This window comes from Callithrix jacchus, chromosome 8, assembly GCF_049354715.1.
Source record: "Callithrix jacchus isolate 240 chromosome 8, calJac240_pri, whole genome shotgun sequence".
Lineage (NCBI taxonomy): Eukaryota > Metazoa > Chordata > Mammalia > Primates > Cebidae > Callithrix > Callithrix jacchus.
In genome coordinates this window covers 112,191,303-112,214,870 of record NC_133509.1, presented here as the reverse complement: position 1 = coordinate 112,214,870, position 23,568 = coordinate 112,191,303, and the positions used below count along the sequence as shown (strand labels likewise).

Below are 23,568 nucleotides of genomic sequence, written 5' to 3'. Positions count from 1 at the left end.
CGAAAAAATTAAACAGTACTTCCATTAAAAAAAAAAGATTAAAAATCATGGAAGTGGGGTGGGCCCCCGGGAGGGGAGAGGTGAAAAATACAAATAAAAATTAAATCATGGAATGGGAGAATCTTAGAGCTGAACCCCCTCAAGATTTCATCCTGGCCAAGCGGAGCTGGGATAAGATTCCACCCTGGCCAAGTGGAGCTGGGATAAGTTTCCATCCTGGCCAAGGAGAGCTGGGATTAGAACTGGAGTTCATGGATTTCTAAAGATGAGTCTCAAAAAAACCCAGGCCTGGCTGGAAAAGGCTGTGGTCTTGGCCCTGTCCCTAGGGCTGAAAGCCCTGGTGGTCCCCAACGTGTGCAGGTGCCCTAGTTAGACCCAGAGCTAGACGCCCCAGGCCGCCTTCCCAGGCCTGACCTGCAGAAGGAAGGAGACTGCGGGCCAGGTAGGTGGCAAGCTCAAATGCCTCCGGCAATGCTGGAGTGGAGGGGTCTGTGAAGAGAGGGCGCATGCAGGGCCTACCTGAGGCCACCAATTCAACACAGTGGCCTCGGGGCTCGGGAGGAGAAACTGAGGCCCGGAGAGCCTCGGCTACGTCAGTTACGTTCTGCAGGCCAGGCCTTTCCCGGGCCACCAGGTCGTCGCTGGAGGAGGGAGCGCGCGCTCGCTCGCTGGCCTGGAGAGGGCGGGGGCCGCAGTGGCTTTAAAGCGCCCAGTCCGGGCGGCGCGGGGCGGGGCTGCTCTCCCGACTGCGGGGCGCGGGGCGCGGGGCGCAGGGCGCAGGGTCCGAGCGGGGTCCCCGGAAGCACAGCTGGGGCGCCTCCGCCTACGGCCGGCCGCGCGCCTCTTCTCTCCCGCGCCAGGGAAGAAGCGGCTACGGCCCCCACCGGGCGGAGGCACGGGGGGCATACCGGGGACGGAGGGGTCCGCGTCGTGAGGAGATGGCGCGGCACGTGCGGTGACGGCGCCCGCGCCCAGAGGGTCCCAGCCCCGCGCCTCGCGTCCCCGGGACAGCATGGAGCGCCCGGAGCCCGAGCTGATCCGGCAGAGCTGGCGGGCTGTGAGCCTCAGCCCTCTGGAGCACGGCACAGTCCTGTTCGCCAGGTGAGGGCGGCCCGAGCGCCCCAGGGGTGCGGGTGGAGGCTGCCTCGGCGGGAAAGGGGTCACGCGGCAGCACCGGCCCCGGAGGAGGGAAATCTGGCCGCTGCCGGGGCGCTGGGGCGCCTGCCAGATGTGCGCCAGAGGAGCGGGGCGCGGCGACGGCTGGCACTGCCCCTCTGCCTCTCTCCCTGCCTTGGGCGCCTCTTGCGAACCAGCGCAGCACACTGCTCCCAACGGGGCTCACCGGGTCGGGCGGGGTCCCCTCCCGCGGATCTCCCCACATCCGGGCGGGTGGACCTCCGTCCAGGCGCTGCGCCTCCATCCCGCCTAGTGCCTCCTGCGTGTTCCTTGCGGTTACTTGCGTGACGACTGCGGGGGTGCCCCCGCTGCCGGTACCAGGGCAGTGGGGTACCCCGAGGGCCGGGGAGGGGAGGTGTGCGGGGCGAGCTCCTGTGCCCGCGTGTGAGTGCGCGGGGTCCGGCTCCAGGTGTGTGGATTCCTGACAACCAACAGGACAAACCTTTCCGGGAAAGGTTCAGAGAGCCGCCGGGGAAGGGGTGACAGATGCAGGAACCTCAGGGCAGGGGAGAGGGGTGCGGGGTGCGCAGGGCCTGGGGGAAGGGGAGGCCAGTCTCCAACCCCAGCTAGCTGTCTCGGTAACCCCTCTGTCATCACCAACGGGGCACCGCTTCCCTCACCGTGGTGTTCCCAATCCTTGGCACCCTCACGCAGTCCAGAACTTCTGCCCAGGCTTCCGCAAAACCACCCCCAAGATAAAAGAGGAAAAAATTCAGTTACCCAGAGATCCCTCCCAAATGCCAAGGAGAGCCTCTGCTTCTGCCTCCGGACTCCCCCCAGCCCACTTTTTTTTCAAGCACCTGCTGTAGCTCCGCTACATCCAAGCTGTGTGACCATAGGGAAGTTCTAGCCTCCCTGGGCTTCTGTTTTCTGCTCCATAAAATTGGGATAACACTTGTACCCACTGCTAAGGACTGTGAGAACTACAGTTACAAGTTAACCACAGGGAAAGTACTCAGCGCAGGAGAGAGAAGGGCTTTTCTCTCTGCACAATGTAACGCCAGGTTTCCTGTTTGGGGACCTCTTCTTGTCCCAAATCACATCCCTCAGCAGTTCACTGAGGGGCTCCTGCGTGCCAGGTGTTGTAAGAGGCCCTGGGACACATTGCTCTTTCTAGGATGCTGCCCATGGCCAGTGGAAGGCTTGATGAGGAGGGCACAGCCAAAGCTGGCCAGGGAGCAGTGCCAGGTTCGAGAGTCGGCTGTAGTTTGCAGCTGAGACCCGGCTTGGCACCCCGCCCCAGGGCTTGCTGGGGCTTGCAGGGGCTCACACCCAGGGCTAACACCTGGACCTCACACCCACAGGCTGTTTGCACTGGAGCCTGATCTGCTACCCCTCTTCCAGTACAACTACCGCCAGTTCTCCAGTCCAGAAGACTGTCTCTCCTCGCCTGAGTTCCTGGACCACATCAGGAAGGTGAGGGTGGGTGGAGCTGCAGGGGCCTCTGGGATCCAGCAGAGCCCCTCCCTGGTGGAGAATGGGGAAGCTAACTTTCTGCCCCAGGCCCAGTCTTACTCCCCTCCTGTTCCCCGGAGCAGGGTATCTGCTCCTTTCCCTCTGGGCTGGATTGGTCTGGGACATCAGAATCAGCCTCTTCTCCTACCCTGTGCTCAGAGAGCTGGTCCCAGCCTCGGTAATGACAGGCTCCCATAGGTTGTGTTAGCACAGATCCTGGCCATTGGGAGCCATCTGCCTATGAAAACCAGGCTGGGATTTTCTTAGAGTCTCATGATTCTCTTTCTTTCTTTCTTTTTTGAGATGGAGTCTCACCCTATCACCCAGGCTGGAGTGCAATGGCGTGATCTCAGCTCACTGCAACCTCTGTCAACCGGGTTCAAGTGGTTCAGCCTCCCGAGTAGCTGGGATTACATGCGTGTGCCACCATGCTTGGCTAATTTTTTTATCTTTAGTAGAGATGGGGTTTTACCATGTTGGCAAGGCTGGTCTTGAACTCCTGACCTTGTGATATGCCTGCCTTGCCTCCCAAAGTGCTGGGATTACAGGCGTGCGCCACTGCCCCGGCCATATTTTTCTTCTTCTTTTTTCTTTTTTGGAGTCTCATGATTCTCAAAGGGCCTCAGTTTCTCCTTGTCCCAGGCAGACAACACTCCCCAGTAGGCATGTTTAGAGATATGAGTTCCTCAGAGGAGACAGGCTTCCTTCATGGGTGTAACATTAGGAGTTTGGCCGTCACATATTGCGTGCCCCCTGTATGCAGTAGACACAGGCTGCCTTTGACCCCTGATCTTGGAGAACTGAGGGTCCTGCTGGCCTCTCTTGCTTTGGGACCCTCAGGCCTTGGGCTGTGATTGTGAGCAGTTGGGGCTGCTCTAGTCTCTCTGTTTCACTGCTGCCTTGTCCTTGGCAGGTGATGCTCGTGATTGATGCTGCAGTGACCAATGTGGAAGACCTGTCCTCACTGGAGGAGTACCTTGTCAGCCTGGGCAGGAAGCACCGGACAGTGGGTGTGAAGCTCAGCTCCTTCTCGGTGGGTAAAGGAGCTCTGCCTCTCTCCAGAGCTCCTGACCTGGGGCCACTTCTCTCTCCCAGATCTCCCCTAGCCACCCATTATCTCTCTTCCATTCCCATATCCTTAGATAACCAGAGCTGCATCTGTCCTGCTGTGTGGCCTCGACATGCGCTTGACCTCTCCGAGCTTCCAAGTTTTCTTGTCTGATATGGCTTCTTTTAAAACTGTAAAAGTTAAGGAGCCTTTGAGATTAGCTGGTCTGCTCAATTTTCTATTTTCAAACAACCTAGAACTATGACAATGCTTTCCAGTTTCTCATGGCTGGGCTCAGCTGGGCAGCTCTTCTGTTCTGCATGGTGTAGCTGGAATTACCTGTGTGTTGTGTTTAGCTGGGAGCTCAACTGAGGCTAGAATGTCCAAGGCCTGTCAGCCTTTGAGCTCTCTCCCTGTTGTCATTCACTAGTCTAGCTGAGCTTCTTTATGGAATGGCAGCTGAGTTCTGAGAGGCAGTTTTTAGAGGACAAACTCCAGTGTGCAAGGGTCTGTAGAGCCTCTGCTTTCATCACTCTTGCTAATGTCCCATTGTCCAAAGCCATTCACATGGATAAGCCCAGTGTCAGTGTGGGAGGACCCTACTCAGGGCATGAATCCTGGGGGCCACTGATATGACAGTCTGCCACACAATCCAGTCACCTTGCCAGATGGTGAGCACCTTGAGGAAGGAGCTGTGTTGGTCATGTCCTCCTCTCCATCCCCAGGACTAGCACAATGCCTGATCAACAGTTGATATTCAGTTAATATTTGTGAGATAAATAAACCTTATTTTATTATGAGTAATAATAGCAAATGAGAGCCATTATCTTTTATTTAGTTATTTATTTATTTTGGGAACACAGTCTTGCTCTGTCGCCGAGGCTGGAGTTCAGTGATATGATTACAGCTCACCGAAGCCTCAGCCTCCCAGGCTCAAGTGGTTCTCCCACCTCAGCCTTCCTTATAGCTGGGACCACAGGCAGGCACCACCATGCCCAGCTAATTTTTGTATTTTTGGTAGAGATGGGGTTTTGCCATGTTTCCCAGGCTGGTCTCAAATTCCTGAGCTCAAGTGGTCTGCCCACCTCAGCCTCCTAAAGTGCTGGGATTATAGGTGTGAGCCACTGCACCTGGCCTATTATCATTGTAGGTTTCCTGTATACAGATGCTGTGCTAAGAGCTTTTTCTGGATTATCCCATTTAATCATCCCAGCAGGTCTAGGAGTTGGAGCTTCTACTTTCCCTGTATCACTGATGAAACGGCTGAGGCTCGGAGAGTTTACATAACTTACTGAAGGTCACCCAGTTGATGAAGGGTGGAGTCAGAATCTGAACTCAGGTGTATCTGGCTCCAGAGCCCAGGCTTTTAGCCCCATCATTGCTACCTTGCAGATGAGGAAACTGAAGTCTGGGGACAATGACTCGGTTTGGTCTAAACTGGGAGGTCCCAGGCAATGCCCTGGCCCCACTCATGGGGTGGTTGCAAGACTAAGAGTGGGATGAAAAATGTGAGGATAGGCGGCCAGGCTGGCAGCTCACGCCTGTAATCCCAACACTTTGAGAGGCTGAGGAAGACAGATCATGAGGTCAAGAGATCGAGACCAACTTGGCCAACATGGTGAAACCCCATCTCTACTAAAAATACAAAAATTAGCTGGATGTGGTGGTGCGCGTCTGTAGTCTCAGCTACTCAGGAGGCTGAAGCAGGAGAATTGCTTGAACCCGGGAGGCAGAGGTTGCAGTGAACCAAGATTGCGCCATTGCACTCCAGCCTGGCGACAGAGCGAGACTATGTCTCAAAAAAGAAAAGAAAAGAAAAATGTAAGGATATAGAGCCTCACATTTAGAGGGAAAGGTGGGTACAATGTGATACCCAGGGATTTGGGCAGGACCCTGCTCAGGAAGCATGGACTCTGTGCAGGAGAGAAAAAGGCCCAGGAGCCTTAATCAGCACTAGGCCTGGGTTTTCTCGCCTGTGGAATGGAGCAGTGCCTTCCTGCCTTTGGAAGTGACATGGTGCCCCTTGCCTCTGCAGACAGTGGGCGAGTCTCTGCTCTACATGCTGGAGAAGTGTCTAGGTCCTGCCTTCACACCAGCCACTCGGGCTGCCTGGAGCCAGCTCTACGGGGCGGTGGTGCAGGCCATGAGTCGAGGCTGGGACGGCGAGTAAGAGGTGATCCTGCCCGGCGGCCCCCATCTGTCTGTCTGTGGTCTGTACTGTTGTAGCCCAGGCTTCCCAAGCTTCCGTGCATCTTGGTCCTTGTCCCCTTGGCCAGACTGGAGAGGTGACACTGGGCAGGACTGGGTCTCAGCTCTCAGAGCCCAACTGCAGGAGTGGCTTTTCCTCCAGGAAGGGGCTTCTGGGTGTCCTGTCATCCCCAATAGTGTCTTCCCTGCCTTTCTTTTTACCTTTTTGGCACTCCTCTGGCCCCATGAGGAGTGTTTTGGTTGCAGAGGTGGGATGGAGCCGGGAAGGTATGGGGCTGGGAGGGAATGGGGCTCTTCTGTCTGTCCTGCGTCTTCAGGAGCACAGGCCAAGGTGGGGGTGAGATGGCCGAGCTTCCAGCACCTTCCATCCTGCCTTCCCAGCCCTTCCACTGCTCTCCTGCCCCAGAACGGCTTGCTATTCACAAATAAAGAGAAAGAGCAGCTTTAGCCTTCTTGGTGGAATCCCAGGCAGTGGGAGCCGAATCAGAACCACCAGGGAAGGGAAGGGGGCCTGGGTCTCAATGGGGCTCACTTGAGTCCCAAGGGCTGTGCAGATACTCTGACAGTCAGTTTCCCTCTGCAGCATTCCCTTCCCCTCATTCAGCACTTCTGAGGGAGCTCCTGGACTCTTCTGCAGCTGTGGGAACCCAGCTAGCAGGCCAGGTGGGGTGGGGCTGGGGACCGGCCAGGAAGGAGGGGCGACTTCATCCCAGAGAGACCTGAGTTCCCCCAGCCCTTCATCAGCAACCCAGCCCTGCAGGAGTGAGTCTCACCTCCCTTGGCCCTCCTTTCTGCCCCAGCCTGCAGCGACTGGGAGGCCACAGTGCCTCAGATTCACGGCCCGCTCTGTGCCTGTACTCAGGCAGCTGGAGGGAAGAGAAGGCAGCCGCAGAGGCCTCTGCCCTCACCCCAGCTGTCTGCACTTCAACCGTTTGCTCTGTGCTGTGGTCTATAAACTCATGAGAAACAAACGTTCTGTGTGCCTCTCTGACCCTCGGCCTGGTCTTTTCTTGGGTCTTGGTCTGTGCCGGATGAAGCTGCAGTGGAGCGGATCTCAGAGCAGGATAGGAGGATGGAGTCAGGGAGTCCAAGGCCAGAGTGGGTGGAATAGGAGGGAGAGGCCTGGGAGGAGGTGCTGGGAAGCCAGTGGCAGAGAAGGAGCTAGGGGTCTGTGGCCCAAACTGGCTGGTAGGCCACAAACCCCATTCCTCTTCCTCCTGGGCTCACAGCTGGATGTCCAGCAGCCACCCTTGCATTTAGGTGGGGCGTGTGGCTGGGCTGTGGCTGCTGGACCATGCAGATGTGTGTGCCACTCCCAGGCCTGGTCCCCCAAAACTCCTGCATGCTCCTCCATGCTCTGTCATCTTTCTGCTGGCTTTGATACAGACCTCACAGAGACCATGAGGGCCACGTGTTGAACATGGCAGAGCCACCCCTGAAAGGAGTCCTGACACTGAATCACTGCTCGGAGGAAGGTGCCCATTAAACAGAATCACCCATTTTGAATTTTACAAGGAAGAGACAAACCTCTCTTGTGTTTATGCCATTACACATTTTGGGGTTAGTTAAACCCAGACCTACACGAATCCATGGTTTGAAGCAGGTCATTGGTCAGGGGCTTGGAGCCCACAGGCTGGTGGGCTAGAAAGCCAGCCATGGATGTGGGGGAGGGGAAGCCGCGTTGAGTGGGCATGGAGTCTTGCTCTTGTGGCCCAGGCTGGAGTGCAGTGACACGATCTTGGCTCACCACAACCTCCGCCTCCCGGTTCAAGCGATTCTCCTGCTTCAGCCTCCTGAGTAGCTGGAATTACAGGCACGCGCCACCATACCAGCTAATTTTTTGTATTTTTAGTAGAGATGGGGTTTCTTCATGTTGGTCAGGATGGTCTTGAACTCCCCACCTCAGGTGATCTGCCCGCCTCAGCCTCCCAGAGTGCTGGGATTACAGTTGTGAGCCACTACGTCCCGCTGCTAAAGGGTGTTTCTTATCCCACCTGGCTGCCCCACAACTTTCTTGGTGCCAATCTAGCCTCCGCCTTCCCTATCCCCAAGCCCCCCACTGCATCCCCTTGAAGACCTGGGCCCTGTCTGCTGCTCCTTCTGGGGTCTCACCTAAAATGTTTTTTTTTTTTTTTTTTTAATAAAGACAGGGTTTCACCACGTTGGTCAGGCTGGTCTTGAACTTCCGACCTCAGGTGATCTGCCTGCCTTGGCCTCCAAAGTGCTTGGATTACAGGTGTGAGCCACCATGCCCGGCCAAATCTGTGTGTTTTGAAGTTTGGCCACTAGCCTAGCCCAGTGGCCTGTTCATGGAGCTCAGCACTCACCAGGGACTTCTGCGGCTCCTCGGGGCTGCCCTGCTGGCTTCCCGGTAGCTCAAGGACCAGAAAGTTCTCTCCGCCTGCACAGCAGAGCAAGACCACACTGGCCCAGAGGCAGAGGCAGAGACAGGGGCCAGTAGAGATTGGGAGGACTCGTTTATTCAAGGCACAGTCATAGCATTAACAAGAAGATTCAGCATTCTGGCACATTCCTTTAGTGGTGGCGGCCAAGGTTAGCCCACACCCCCCACCGGGGGCCCCAGAGGACGCAACGCTGCTGACAGGCACTTTGCTTCCAGGGGCAGCGGAGGGTCAGGCAGGCGGGTGCGGGGCCACTGGGGCCCCTCCTGGAGGCTCTAGGCAGTACCGGTTCCTGGGTGGCAGCTCCTTCTAAAAGATTAAGTGTGGGGGCATGATTTGGTGGATGGAGTGGGGTGGGGCAGCTGGGAAGTGGCTAGTGGAGGAATGGGATGGCCATAGGTGGGGGGGGCAATGGGCAAGGTGGGTGTGGGAGAGGAAGGAGATGCCTGAGAGGGTCTGCATGTGGTCAGGGGGAGGCTAAAAGATGTCCCCCCCACCGCCCTGCAGTGACCGTGGGAGGTCCGGATGGAGCCAATTGCCATGGGGCTTTGCTGGTTCCCCTAAGAGTGGACTCTGGAACCCTCCCCACATTCTCACCACCTCTCAGAGCCAAGGTGCAAGGGACCCAGGTTCAGAGGGAGAAGCCCCCGGCCATCCTGCCACACTGTCTGCCAGGACCTTTTCCATATGTGGCTTCCACAGTGCGGCAGGGGCTGCAGGGACTGGAGGCAGGTGCCAGAAAGCTGTACCCAGTGAAGGAGAGGCCCCAGGCCAGCTTCTGGTGGGACCGCCACCTCCCCACTGCGTGCCAAGCTCCTTCTGGGCCTGACCACTCTGCTGGGAATGTCCTTTCTTCTTGTTGTTTGGTGAAATTCCAGGGGGAAGGGGTCCTGTGGGGCCTGGGTGTGTAGGGGCCAGGCTAGGTAGCATTTCCCCCTTATTCCTAGGTGGACAAGGAATGGGCAAGACAGCCTCTCCCCAGCAGACCCAAGCTCTAAGATTCCCCCATGCCAAAATGTGGGCCGTGTCCTGGGGGTATAGCAGTTTCTGCCCATTGAGCACGGTTTCTCACCTGTGGTGAAGCTTCGAGCTTCTGGGGCTGGGGTGGGGCAAAGGTGGGGTAGGAACAGGGCTAGGTGGTCTGAGTTCAGGGCAGCCATGTGCCTGGGCCTGGTGGTGGCGCTCAAGTGAGATAAGCCTGAGGCCAACCTTCAGCAGGTTGGTGGCAGGGACCCAGACCTTGGGAGGAGGCTGAAGAGGGCCCTGGAGCACACAGACTCCATTCAGCTTGGCTTGTTCTGGTTCACTGAGGCCCTCACTGGCCCTTCTCATGTCCTCCCTGGCTGGGCTGCGTGGTGGTCCTGATGACAGCCCATCCCAGAGGCAGAGGCCGGTTCTCCCCGGCAATGGCAAAGTTCTGAGTGTCACCAGCACTGTTCAGAATTCAGCTCCCCCAGGTCTCAGGTGCTGGCAGTCCTGGGAGGGCAGCCTGGCTTCTCCAGAAAGGGCTTCTCCTGGAGTACGTGGCCCTCCCTCCACCCCAACCCCGGCAGTCCTGGGGTGACAGCATGATTGAAGCATCTGCAGTGTCTGAACCAGGGCCACATTGGAGCCGCTTGGGTGGTCTTCAGGGCAGGGTGCAGGGGCAGCCCAAAGAAGGGAGGAAGTGATGGTCAGTCCCTCAGTTTGAAGCATGGGCTTCTAACCCTAAAGTACTGCCCATCTTAGCCAAGCTGGGGGCCCAGGCACTCGGCTGGGTAGGAGGCAGGAGACTCTTTTAGTGGCCACATCTTTGGCTTTGAGGGTCTTCTCTTTAGACCCTGGGGCTTGGGGAGTTTTAGCTGGTTTCCCACCACCCAGAGTTTAGGGGAGAAGACCCCCTTCCATGAATTCAACCTCTATCTCACTCCACCCTGTGTTACCCAGCAAGGACTAGCCAAGGTTTCCTTCTGAAAAATGCACGCAGGTCTCCTTTGATAAGCTCCAGGTGATCACGCTCTAGCTACCCTTGTATGAACAGAAAGGAGAAGCACCTCTGCCCTGCTGCTCCTGGGGACATCGAAGAGGGCAGAGGAGCAGGAAAGGGTGAAGTTACCTCTTCTCAGGTCTATGCTTTTCATTGCCTCTTGCTCAGGAGGGTGCAGAAACTCTTTACAGCTGCCTGTGCAGGGAGCCCCGTGATGAGGTGGTCTTCCGTGTCCTGTTAATGTGCCCCATGCATGTACTTTTGCCTCCTCAGACTGCAGGGGAGGAATGGGCCGGGGCTGGGCGAGGAGCAGCAGCAGGAGCTCCTTAGAAGGGCAGCTGATGCAGAGTGGTGATGACCCCAGAGAGCCTTTGCGGCCTCTTTCTGCCTCCTCCCTTAGGCACGCCATCTCCATCTTGGCCCCAGGAAGGGACCCCAGCATTCCGTCTCTGTGCTGGGGCTCCGGCCACCTCTCTCAAGACATGGGCTTGCCTGTATCCTCCATCCCTTTCCAGGCTCCCTCAGCACTGCTGAGCACTCCCAGTTCCAGCTGGGCAGCAGGTCGGGCCCCCTCTGTGTGGCCCAAGGCTGGGGTGACAGATGTCTCCACTGGGGGCTTCTTAAAGTCTGCAGGAGGTAGTGGGGACGTCCAGGCCACCCTCCTGCCTCCCCCTGCCAGGCCCTCCCCTGGCCCCTCAACATGTCGCCAGTGGAGGCCTCAGGTCCCAGTCAGTGGTACTGGTTCTGGCCCTCCAGTTCCAGCCCTTCCTGGAACTGGGCCGAGTCTAGCTCCCCCGCAAAGCCCCTCAGACCACTCTCTTCTTCTCCCTCTTCCGGCTGGTTATTCATGGTGCCATAGGTGTGCCTGGCTGGGGAGGAGGCTGGGGTCAGGTTCAGCTCAGGTTCTTGCAGCACGGTGGCCACATAGAGCTGCTTGGGATAGAGACAGGAGATAGGAGCGAGGTCACATCTGGAGCAAGGCCCTAGGCACACCCTCTCCCCTCACAGCCAACCCATCACCTCCGTCTCCTCCAAACCTTGGAGCCTACCTTCTTCCCCAGCAGCCTGGGTCCTATCTGTCTCACCCACTTAGTTGTTCTTGACCATATAATGAGCATCTGGGCACTCCCAGGGCTGGTTTAGTGGCGGGACTCCACACTCCTAGTCCACTGCTCCTTTAGAACGTGTTCATTTACTCTTGCTTCCAAGTCAAGCTGCACCCAGGGGAGGGGACATGAGGCTCCCCTCTGCTGGGGTCTGGAGAGACCCCCTTTTCTGAACTAGTGCACTTTCTAATACAGCTCAGAGGCGCATTCAGAACACCCTGGGGAGTGGAGACGTTGGTCATATAACCTATCACACCCAGGAATGGTCTCCATGCCTGGACGGGCAGCAGACTAGAAATACACAGAACTATTAGGAAAAAGAGCCATTGTCACCCTCTGAAGTGGCTCTTAAACCATCTCCTTATTTTGAAAATGGGTAATTAGGGAATGTAATAAACCTTTCCCGTGGGAGATTATTTCAGTGAAACCAGTGACCCTGGTGGAAGGAACAGTTTTCCTACAAAAGAATCTAGACATGTGCATGGCACCTAAGTAAACCATCGAGATGGCCTTTTGGTCATAAAGGGGAAAATGTCAACTGAACAATGGAAAAATCCATCTGCCATTCCCCTAATGAGAGGGTCACGCTGGCATCATTAATGACTGGGAATTAACGGGATGTTACATCTCTCTGGGTGTAAACTGCAGCACTACCTGTAATGTGCTCTAGCCCCATGTTGAGCTTGAATCCATCGAGCCATCAGATCTAACTTCCATTGCTCAGAGAATACAAGGAGATCATGGAACCCGTCATAAGACATCATGAACAGCCAGAAAAATCCAGGTGGAATATTCTGCAGGACTACTGGCTTGGTCTCTCCAGGTCATTTAAAAGGGACTGTGCTAAAATAAAAGGGACATGAACCCCTGATGCACAGGTACTAGATTTAATATTGGTTTGGACAAGCTCTAAAAGATCCTTCTGGAACAATTAGGGCAATTTGAATATGTACTGGATATTCGAAGAGATCAGAAATTTATATATGTGGAAAGACACTGTTCACTAAAAATGCAGGTTATAGGCCAGGCGCAGTGGCTCACACCTATAATCCCAACACCTTGGGAGACTGAGGTGGGTGGATCAGCTGAGGTCAGGAGACCAGCCTGACCAACATGGTGAAACCCTGTCTCTACTAAAAAGACAAAAATTAGCCAGATGTGGTGGCAGGTGCCTGTAATCCCAGCTATTCAAGAGGCTGAGCAGGAGAATCACTTGAAACCAGGAGACAGAGGTTGCAGTGAGCTGAGATGGTGCCACTGTACTCCAGCCTGGGCAACAGAGCAAGACTGTCTCAAAAAAAAAAAAAAAAAAAAAAGGTTATAAAACAGTATGTGTTGTTGCCCTCGTAGGACCGTGGGCAGTGCGTTGGTCTCATAAAACGGTATGTGCACTACTATTTCATTTTAGCAAATGTAAATCACATACAATTATCTGAAAGAGATCATAACATATACATATCTGGAGGAATGTACACTATCGGTGGTCATCTCTGGGTGTGGGAATATGGACTTTTTATTTCCTTATTTCTGCTTATCCTTTCCCCTCCCCGTAACGATGCACAATGTTCACACAGACCTGTTGTAATAAGGCAAGATTTAAAAAATAAATCTTAGTCATATGTTTTAAAAGCATAGGGTTTAGAATCAGATGGACCTGGTTTGAACTTTGTCCTGACACTTCCTTGCTTGGTGCCCTGGAGTCTACACTGACTGATCTTCTGAGCCTCCATTTGGGGATGAAAACCCTACTGTGTGAGTTTACCAAAAGATTAAGAGGGAAAACAGCAAAGCGCCAGGCTCATAAGAGGATTTCAAACCCTTATTGCTAACAATATTCCAAGAGGGATCCTTTTGGAAGGGTCCCAGGAAAAGAGACTTTCTCGCTCTGAAATCCTGGTCGTCTCTTCATTATCGAAGCACTTTCTCCTGTCCCCTCTCAGAGGTAATCTGTGCCTGTATGTAGGGTTTTTCAAAGTGAGGAAACCTGGCCCTCCGGTGACTTCTGGCCCCCTGCTGCTGTGTTGTCTGTGCTCTGTCACTGTGCGCTCACACCCAGCTCTGCCCATGACTAAAGAAAGCCTCAGCTCCCCTAGGGCCCTGCTGTCCACTCTGCGTTTCCACCATGCTGAAAGCTATCTTCAGTCCCCAAGCTATGGTCTATCGTCCAGGGCTTTCCACAGGCTGCTCCTCGTCCTTGAAAGCTCTTGCCCCACACCCTACTTCACTTGGCATCCCATATGCCCATTCCTGGGGTCCGATTTGAAGCTCCTTCCTCTGGGATGATTTCACTGAGTGCCAGGCTGGCTGTCACCCTTCTTCAGACTCCTCCGAGGTGCCCTGGCCTTGGGGCACAGGCTGACCCCAGTACCCAGCTCAGTGTGTGCCTTGGTGGCCCTGCACTCCGAGCCAGCCTCTCTGCAGGCAGACTGGCTCGCTCATTCAGCATCCCTGCCTTACCATCAGTGCAGATTTCTAATAGTTCCCAGAAGCTCTGTCTGCGTCGCTTTGCCTGCACCTGTGCCCTCGGGGGCAGCCTTGCGTCCTGAGACCAAGCCTCAGCAGGCCCCCCTGCATCTACATGACAGAGGTCGCTGAGGTCTGGGCCTCCCTGACCAAGTAGGTGCTCTCTGGGTGGCTTCCAGACAATGCCGAGTACATGGTGGCTCTTCTCTTTTCCCCACTCTTCAGCCAGGGCCACGGCAGCATTTTGACCTGGGCCAAGTCCTGCTGCATCAGAGGAGGGAGCCCAGGGGTCCCCCATCTCCTCCCCTATGCCCAGAATGGGCATCAAATGCTGGTGTCCCCCAGAATGCCACTGGAGCAGACCACCCTTGCAAGCACCGCCCTCCCGACCTGTCCCCGAGACTCAGGACTCACGAGGGAAGTGGGCGTGGAGGAGGTGCTGCTTGGCTCCATGTCAAACACTGTCTGGATCTCCTCCTCCTCGGGCTGCCGCAGGGAGAGGTAGTGGGTTACTGGATGGGGGTCTGCTCTTTGCTCCTCCCCCCACATCCAGAGGATCCTCAAGCCCACACCTGGGCTTCTCACCACCTTGGAACTCAACTCAACTAATCTGTCTTTCCAGACCTTCAGCCTGGCAAGACTGAAGTTCAGGGGGACAGAGAGAGGGCTGGGATGTTAGGGAGTCCCTTCTGGAATGTTCTATTCCCAAGGACCATCATCGGGGGAAGTAAGCAGAAGTGGGACAGGTTCAAAGACAAGCCTGCTTAGACTCCAGGAGAAGCCTTGACTTCAGCACTGTTGTCTTTCCTCCTGTGGCTTCCCTTCTAGTTTGGAAAGAATCCTATACCAATGCAGCCTAGGTTCCCGCATCCTCCTTCTCTAGAGTGGACACTTGGGCAACCCAAGCACATGATGCTGCTGTATTAGAAAGACAGAGACAGTGGGTCATTCACGCTGGCCCTTCACTAAGTGGTGCTCCAGCCAGGCATGGAAGAGGAAGGCTGGGCAGAGAGGGCAGTGGGCGCTCGTGCCCAGAGCCCTGGACACAGAGACATCAGAAGCAAGGAGATCCTCCTCCAAGTCCCTCCTCTGGCTCAGTCAGGTGTCAGTTCTTAAAATCAGCTTCTTTTCCTTTACATATATTCATTAAAAAAGGAAATGATTTGGCCAGGCGCAGTGGCTCACACCTGTAATCCCAGTACTTTGGGAGGCTGAAGTGGGTGGATCATGAGGTCAGGAGTTCAAGAGCAGCCTGGCCAAGATGGTGAAACTCTGTCTCTACCAAAAATACAAAAATTAGCCAGGCGTGGTGGTGGGTGCCTGCAATCCCAGCTACTCGGAGGCTGAGGTGAGAACTGCTTGAACCCAGGAGGTAGAGGTTGCAGTGAGCTGAGATCATGCCACTGCACACCAGCCTGGGAGACAGAGTGAGATTTCATCAAAAAAAAAAAAAAAAAGGAAATGATTCAGTATTATAAACAGAAACTGTGTCAGTTGTCATAAGCAGAAAGTTAATGTTAAATACATAACCATGAAAAATGAAAAATTATGTTGTGATCCACTGGAAATCACTCCAGTGCCCAAGGATAGACATCCTTTCTGGAAAATGCTGAGCTGGAACACACAGTTGTTGGCATGGCTCTAAAAGGGCATGGATTGGCTCCCCTCTCCTAATGAGTAGGCTGGGCCCTCTGCCAACAGCCAAAGGAGTCATGTGGGGCAGGGGCCACCTCCAAGCATGACAGCCTCAAGTTCAACAGCCTGGGGTCTTAAAGGAGAGAAAACGATAATCCCCCTTTTCGGGTTCATTATCAGCTCCCCTGACAACCTCCTTTGCTCCATCATCTCTCTTAGCGTCCAGTCCTTGGAGGCTCACAGCTCAGTGGCTTCACTGGACTCACATCGCAGGAAGGAGCGGCCAGCAGTTTGGTGTCAGAGGGCAGAAAAGGAGAGGACAGTTGTCTTCTGGAGAGGGGACAGGGTCTAAGTTGGTGCAAGGCATGAATGCACTCACGCTGGGCTCTATGCTCTATGGTCAGAGAGAAAGGCAAGACCCTTTTGTCCTCTGGTGCTATGGGAGCCCAGGCCTGGAGGGTATCCTACAGCTCTGTACCCTGGGGACCAGGAGAACCAGTGGAGGAAGGGCAGGCTGGCAACTCACCTCATAGTCGGTGGCCATCCGAAGCTTTCCCAGAAAAATGCCAACAAAGGCAATTGATATGGAAATGAGGAGGGTGGACATGGAAAAGATGGTGATGGCATGGAGAGAGCCTGCCAAAGAGAAGAAAGGACCATGGGCAGGAGTCTGCCAGCTGAGATGCCACCTCAACAGGCAGATGCCTGGGGACCGTGACACACCACCGTGAGGACTTTGACCTTGCCTAGTCCTGCTCTGATAACAATGGCATCAAGGAATCTGACACAATAAGATCATCCCTTTGTCTATTTGACCAGTTTAGAATTTGGCATCTTGTGGAGTCCATGATAAAATATTTTAATTGACTTCAGTACCCACTTCAGTGCCCGTTCAACATATCCTTCCTGACCTGACAGTAACCTCCAACACCACGGTCCCTGGGAAGTATCTATGAGTGACCATTTCCGCCAGTGCCCCCAACACCATCTCTGACCTACACCTTTCCCTGAAAGGCCTTTTGAAGTGAGCATGCTCAGTTATCTCTGCTGATGGCACAGAGAGGACATCTAGAAGGTAAAAGTCACCTACATTGCATTTGGGAATATTTGGTACCCCCACCTTTTTTTTTTTTTTTTTGAGATGGGAGTCTCGCTCTGTCACCCAGGCTGGAGTACACTGGCGTGATCTTGGCTCACTGCAACCTCCGCCTCCCGGGTTCAAGCGATTCTCCTGCCTCAGCCTCCTGAGTAGCTGGGACTACAGGTGTGTGCCACCATGCCCAGCTAATTTTTTGTATTTTTAGTAGAGACGGGGTTTCATTGTGTTAGCCAGGATGGTCTCGATCTCCTGACCTCGTGATCCACCCGCCTCGGCCTCCCAAAGTGCTGGGATTACAGGTGTGAGCCACCGCGCCCGGCCTATTTGGTCCCTTTTTTTACGGCAGCAGTTTTTAACTAAGTAAATATTTTTAAAATCACGCTTTACAGTCAAAGGTCACTGCTTAATGATGCTTACTGCAGTGTTTTTATAGTAGCAAAAAATGGTAAATCTCAATATCCAATCATGGAGAACGGACTAAAACTCGCAACCACTGAAAGACATTTACACGTTCAGTCTTTTAACAGCCTTGGAAATTGCTCAGAACATTGCGTTCAGTACAAAACCTCAGGGTACAGGACTGAATGATACAATGTGGATGATCACAGTTTTGTAAAGTAACAACAGACCAACAGCTGCCTCTGGACGCTCCCCGCTCCCACCTAACGCGCATGCCTGGAAGTGGGGCTGGGGATAAGAGACACCCGGCTCTGGGTGAGATGATGGGTTATTTACATGTTAGTCTTCATATATTTTTTTCTATTTTTCATAATAAACATGCAGTCCTTTATTCTTAGAAAAAAGCACTATGGAAAAATAAATGAAGTCTGAGAGGTGGCAGGGAAAGGCAGGGATAAGCCGCTGGGGGTGACAGCAAATGGGTAAGCCACATGTGTGACTGAGAGTCAACCCCATGGGTGCCACCGTGGCAGAGAGAGAAAAGAAAACACCACCTCTTCTCACCACCTTGGAATTTAACTCAGCTTCTGTCTTTCCAGACCTTCAGCCTGGCAAGACTGAAGCCCAGGGGGAATGACAGGGAGAGAAAAGAAAATGCCACCTCTCCCTTCTCCCACCACTAAGAAGGTTAAGGTCAAGTGTCCTGAGGGAAGGGCAGTGGGGCTGGGGATTGCTGGGGGGCACAGGTGCCTGCAAGGGGAGAAAGCTGAGGGATTTCTAATCTGTGGCCTGCAGGGACTGCTTCCAGGAGGGTGTCTCTGAGCTCCCCTGGGCAGGGACAGCAGCTCTGTGAAGCTAAAGTGTGAGGTAAAGGCTGGCCTCTACTGCAGTGTCTGGTTCCTCTCTGGGTTTTTGGCAACCCCCAAAACCAGGCATCTACCACTGAGCGTGGTGGCTCATACTTATAATTCCAGTGCTTTAGGAGGCCTAGGCGGGAGGATTGCTTGAGCCTAGGAATTTGAGACCAGCCTGGCCAACATAGTGAGACCTCATCTCTACAAAATTAAAAACAATTAGCCTGTCATGATGGCTCATGCCCGTCGTCCCAGCTACCAGGGAGGCTGAGGTGACAGAACTGTTTGAGCTTGGGAGGTCAAGGTTGTAGTGAGCTGTGATTGCACCACTGCACCTCAGCATAGGCAACAGAGCAAGACCCTGTTTCAAAAAATAAAATTAAAAAATAAAACAAAACAAAAAACCAGGCATCTTATAGGATCCCAGAGGAACTGTCATGGGAACCAAGCTTCCCAATAGCTGATATTCTATTTCCTGAGCGTCTGGAGTTAGAATGAAGGAGTATGAGGTTTCCCTCCCTGAGTGTTGGAAACTCAGAGTCACACCTGTGGACCATGTTGGTCCAGGCCCTCCTCTTAGCCTCGAAGATCTACTGAGACTCGAACACAGGCCCTTCAGGCCCAGAGAAGTCACTGAATGTGGCCAGGTCTGGTGAGCAGCATCTTGCCCCACCTGGGTTTTTCTCCTGTAACAGGGTCAGTGTTGAGGAACTCACAGAGCAGTGGGGCAGGCGGAGGTGGGGTCTCCAGGCAGGCTCGATACCTACCCAGCCGCAGGATGGAGAAGAACAGCATCCAGAACAGACCCAAGAGTGGTGCGAAGATGGCCTGGGAGACAGCGGCCATGTGGATCTGCTCGTTCAGCTTGGTGGGTGCGAAGGAGTAGTACATGTTATAGCGATCCGTCAGGTGCTTCATGCACAGGTAGAGCAGCCCTGGGGGCCAAAGGCAGAGATTTACTCAGTGGCCCCTTCAAGTCAGGACCTTTGTGGCTCCAATGTCTCCACAGGCCTGAGAAGCCAGATCCAGGGCTGTCAGAGTCACACCAGCCAAGGATAGGTTGGGGGAGCTCCATGGTGCTGACCTCTGGGGCCAGCAGCTTCCCTTGAGCCCCCAGAACTGATTCTTCCAGCTTGATGAAGAGTCATTCACTCATGCATTCATTCAGCAAACATTTCCTGTCAGCAGCCATCCAACCTCAGCTCCCCTGCACCCCCAGCTTGGCCTTAGCCCTGACACCTCCCCATCACAGGTTTCTTTGTGCTCCAGGAGGTGGCTGATATTATGGGGCTCAATTTCTCCTCCCCATCTGTGGGTGTGCAGCCCTTGGGCATGCCTCAGAGATGACTCACCAAAAGGCACAATGATAGGGCAGGTGATGCTGTACGCCATCACCACGCTGAACACGTTCATCATCCATGCGTACTCACGCCCAAACTGGAAGTCGATGGCCTGGTTCTGGGGCAGAAGGCAGGTGTCACCCTCAGGTGGCCCAGTCCCCTTGTCTTGGCTACTTCTGTGGTTCCTTGTCAGCCTCCTGGCAGCTCAGGCCTGGAGGCAGCCTCCCTTCCAGCCCTGGAGACCAAGGGAGGCAGCCTCCCTTCCAGCCCGGGAGACCAAGGTGCCCCCCCACCACCCATCCTCACCATCCCTCCCACCTCAATCCTCTTGATGCTTCTAGCAGGCCCTATCCCTGTCACCCTCCCAAGGGAAACTGAGGGTTGTGCTCTGTGAAGGGCCAGCCTGTACCTTTCTGATGTTGACTCTCTCTGGCTCTGATCTAGAGAAGAAGAGGCGGGTGCTGTACCAGAAGAGTGACCCTAGACGCAGCAGATCCATGCCTGTGCCAAGTAAAGCTGCCGTGATCACGTAGTTGACAAAAAAAGCGCCATTGTCTGGCAGGAACACACACCTGGGCAGTCGGGGAGAGGGTGGGTGGGGACAGAAGTCATGGGGGGGAAAAGGAGAGACGTTGAAAGCGGGGAGAGAGAGGAGAGCAGCAGAGGAAATGGGAGTGGGGGTGGAGATACAGAAACAGACAGAGAGTAACATTTCTTCTCTCTCTCTCTCTCTCCTATAATACGTATGTCCCCAACCCAATTAAGTTAACAAGCAGGCCACTGAGCAGGGAGGGGCGGGAACCACATAAAGCCTGGATGTGTTAGGGGATACATGCATTGGCTTGATCCAAAGCAAGGTGTCTGACCCAGGTCCAGAGACTCTGGAGAATCCATGAGTGGGTTTCTGGGGGTCTGTAAACTAGGATGGGAAAAAAATAACATCTTTATTTTTATGAATCTCCAACTGAAATTTGGCATTTTCTTGCATGAAGAATGTGGGCAACATGGCAGGGCATGGTGGCTCACAACTGTAATCCCAGCACTTTGGGAGGCTGAGGCAGGTGGATCACCTGAGGTCAGGAGTTTGAGACCAGCCTGGCCAACATGGCGAAACCCCATCTCTACTAAAAAATATCTTGGAGAATTCTGATCCTTGCCTTATAGAGCAAGTTATGGAAGTTTGCATGTCATTGCATGTCTTTGAAAATTGGGATTCTCAACACTTGTTACCATAAAAACAAAAAAATTTGAAACTGGCAGAATGTCCCACATGGTCTGCATGTTACTTTGTTGAAGATCCCCCCCCAGTTTAATGTTCTTATCCCATAAGTCATATCAGCTTTTATACTGATGTTTTTAAGAAGTAAAATGTAACTTTAGCTCACCTATATAAAAAATGCAATATCAGCTGGGCGTGGTGATTCATGCCTGTAATCCCAGCATTTTAGGAGACCAAGGTGGGCAGATCACTTGTGGCCAGGAGTTTGAGACCAGCATTGCTAGTGTGGTGAAACCCTATCTCTACTAAATATATAAAAATTAGCCTGGCATCGTGGCATTCTCCTGTAATCCTAGCTACTCAGGAGGCTGTGGTGGGAGAATTGCTTGAACCCTGGAGGTACAGGTTGTAGTAAGCCGAGATTGCACCACTGCACTCCAGCTGGGTGACAGAATGAGACTTGGTCTCAAAAAAAAAGCAATATCTTGTTATTGATGCGTTTATAAAAACTATGTCAAAAATTTGATTTTTGAAATATCTTGATAACTATAATTCAGTATAATTGGTTTTCTTTGTAATCCATGTATTTTGTGCATGTAAAGACATCATTCCGAGCACATGTAAAACTGGCAGAATCTGAATAAGCTCTGCAGATCGGACCAGTGTCAATATCCTGGTTTTGCTATTGCACTAGAATTATGCTTCCACTGGGGGACACTGCATAAAGGGCTCATGAAACACCCACCCCCACACTGGTTTGGGACAACTTCCTGTGAATATACAATTATTTCAAAAACGTCATTCTGAGAAGGAGTCCCTGGGATTAACCAGATTGCCGAAGAGATCTTAGCAGAGGAAAGGTAATGAGTCTGCTCAGTGAGGAAGTTCACAAGCATTTGTCCACACTTCTGTGAGCAAATTTGGGTGCTGGACTCAGGGCAGAGCACGTATACCCACTTCAGTGAGTGCACACAGCAGCCCTGGTGGACATGTGGGAGTACTCACTGGAACCTGATGGAGGCCTGCTCTAGATAGTAGATGTCAAAGAGCCAGCGAAGAAAGACATCCAAACTAGAAGCAAAAACAAGGCAGGCCTGTTAGTTAGCAAACCTGAGCTAAGGCTGAGGGTTCAACCATCCTCCCTTGCCCAACCTCCAAAGACCCTTGCTTTATTCCAGCTGGCCAGTCCACACTTCCACTCTGCCTTCTTATTGCTGGGCTGTCCTGTCCCGAACCCTTTGGCCTTTGAGTTCAAGAAGCCACCTCCTCCAGCAAACCTGGGCCAGTTTGCAAAACTGTGAGCAAGCATTTCTCTCACAGTACTCACTCATGTCTCTCAAAGTACTCACCCATGTCTCTCACAGTACTTACTCATTTCTCTGACAGTACTCACCCATGTCTCTCACAGTACTCACCCATGTCTCTCACAGTACTTACTCATTTCTCTGACAGTACTCACCCATGTCTCTCACAGTACTCACCCATGTCTCTCACAGTACTCACTCATGTCTCTCACAGTACTCACCCATGTCTCTCACAGTACTCACCCATGTCTCTCACAGTACTTACTCATTTCTCTGACAGTACTCACCCATGTCTCTCACAGTACTCACCCATGTCTCTCACAGTACTCACTCATGTCTCTCACAGTACTCACCCATGTCTCTCACAGTACTTACTCATTTCTCTGACAGTACTCACCCATGTCTCTCACAGTACTCACCCATGTCTCTCACAGTACTTACTCATTTCTCTGACAGTACTCACTCATGTCTCTCACAGTACTTACCCATGTCTCTCACAGTACTTACTCATTTCTCTGACAGTATTCACTCATGGTCTTTCACAGTACTCATTTCTCTCACGGTACCCACTCATGTCTCTCGCAGTACTCACTCGTGCCTCTCACAGCACCCACTCATGTCTCTGACAGTACCCACTCATTTCTCTCGCAGTACGCACTCGTGTCTCTCTTAGTACCCACTTGTGTCTCTTGCAGTACCCACTGGTGTCTCTCTCAGTACCCACTCGTGTCTCTCTCAGTACCCACTCGTGTCTCTCACAGTACTCTCTCCCTCTCTGAATTTCTACAGCTTTTTGGCTGTGTTGTTCCCATGTGGGGCTGTTGGTCAGCTGGCAAGCATGCCTTGTGTCCCCAGCCAGATGATAAGCTCTATGTTGGCCAAGTTCATGGCTGACACGTTAGTGCTTGTATGAAGCCTGGCTCATGCTACACCCATGACAGGCACAAGGCTGTCATTTGAGGAGTAGGTTTGCAGCAACCACAGGCAGGCCTCAGTATCTGAAGGAGGAGGTCTTAACCCTAAGGAGAGCCTGGCTAAGACAGGAGGGATAATTGGAAGTATGGTACCTGGTCAGTCCCATAGAGGGCAGAATGACCACCATGAATACCAGAAAGATGTAGCACTTGTGTACCATGACCAGGTTCTGACTTGATCTAGAAGGAAACGAAGAGAGATATTCATCAGTGGGGATGGCCTGAGAAGAACCAAGGGCCTAACTACATAATAGAGAGGAAGAGTTAGGTACGGTAGCTCACGCCCGTAATCCCAGCACTTTGGGAGGCTGAGGCAGATCATAAGGTCAGGAGATTGAGATCAGCCTTACCAACATGGTGAAACCTCATCTCTACTAATACAAAAATTAGCTGAGTGTGATGGTACGCGCCTGTAATCCCAGCTACTTGGGAGACTGAGGCAGGAGAAATGCTTGAACCCAGGAGGCAGAGGTTGTAGTGAGCTGGGATTGCACCACATCACTCCAGCTTGGGCAACAGAGCAAGACTCCATCTCAAAAAAAGAAAAATAGAGAGGAAGAGAGATGCTGACATGGTTTGGTTCTGTGTCCCTACCCAAATCTCACCTTGTAGCTCCCATAATTCCTATGAGCTATGGGAGGGACTCAGTGGGAGATGACTGAATTATGGGGGTGTGTCTTTCCCATGCTGTTCTCATGATAGCAAATAAGTCTTGTGAGATCTGATGGTATTATAAGAGGGAGTTTCCCTGCACAAGCTCTCTTTGCCTGCTTCCATGATAGTGACTTGCTCCTCCTTGCCTGCCACCATGATAGTGAGGCTTCTCCAGCCATGTGGAACTGTAAGTCCAATAAACCTTTTTTCCTATCTAAATGACCCAGTCTCCGGGATGTCTTTATCAGCAGTGTGAAAATGAACTA

General features: G+C 53.2%; 2 protein-coding genes across 14 annotated transcripts in view; one reads left to right on the top strand and one right to left on the bottom strand.

The window, feature by feature from the left end:
• Positions 1-693: 693 nt before the first annotated feature.
• On the top strand, positions 694-23,524 carry NGB (neuroglobin). 3 transcript variants are annotated; one of them, XM_054240239.2, is made up of 5 exons: positions 694-1,101; positions 2,481-2,592; positions 3,545-3,664; positions 5,715-5,852; positions 19,596-23,524. In XM_054240239.2, exons 1-4 carry the CDS (start codon positions 1,013-1,015, stop codon positions 5,847-5,849), a joined length of 456 nt encoding a protein of 151 aa, XP_054096214.1. In that variant the 5' UTR covers positions 694-1,012; the 3' UTR covers positions 5,850-5,852; positions 19,596-23,524. The 3 variants fall into 3 exon arrangements, with proteins under 3 accessions (XP_054096214.1, XP_035117054.1, XP_054096213.1); XM_035261163.3 differs by lacking the exon at positions 19,596-23,524 and adding an exon at positions 6,471-6,858; XM_054240238.2 differs by lacking the exon at positions 19,596-23,524 and adding an exon at positions 6,205-6,334.
• TMEM63C (transmembrane protein 63C) overlaps positions 8,352-23,568 on the bottom strand; it is a 115,143-nt gene continuing 99,926 nt past the window's right edge. For 10 of the 11 annotated variants that reach the window (XM_078335506.1, XM_035261143.3, XM_035261148.3 and 7 more), the window contains 8 exons: positions 22,742-22,828; positions 21,376-21,441; positions 19,561-19,723; positions 19,164-19,269; positions 18,579-18,746; positions 15,986-16,095; positions 14,239-14,310; positions 8,352-11,185 (listed from right to left, as the gene is read on the bottom strand). In XM_078335506.1, coding sequence (XP_078191632.1) covers positions 10,985-11,185; positions 14,239-14,310; positions 15,986-16,095; positions 18,579-18,746; positions 19,164-19,269; positions 19,561-19,723; positions 21,376-21,441; positions 22,742-22,828 — 973 coding nt within the window. In that variant the 3' untranslated portion in view covers positions 8,352-10,984. Of the gene's footprint in view, positions 11,186-13,793; positions 14,074-14,238; positions 14,311-15,985; positions 16,096-18,578; positions 18,747-19,163; positions 19,270-19,560; positions 19,724-21,375; positions 21,442-22,741; positions 22,829-23,568 lie in introns of those variants that run through there. The other variant, XM_035261144.3, reaches the window with a different exon arrangement.

What these genes read in the sequence shown, in the direction of transcription:
- NGB (XM_054240239.2), top strand. Translation starts at nt 1,013, where the DNA reads ATGGAGCGCCCGGAGCCCGAGCTGATCCGGCAGAGCTGGCGGGCTGTG. An exon ending in GGCACAGTCCTGTTCGCCAG is followed by an intron (nt 1,102 to 2,480) that starts GTGAGGGCGGCC and finishes TCACACCCACAG; the next exon opens with GCTGTTTGCACTGGAGCCTG. An exon ending in TCCTGGACCACATCAGGAAG is followed by an intron (nt 2,593 to 3,544) that starts GTGAGGGTGGGT and finishes TGTCCTTGGCAG; the next exon opens with GTGATGCTCGTGATTGATGC.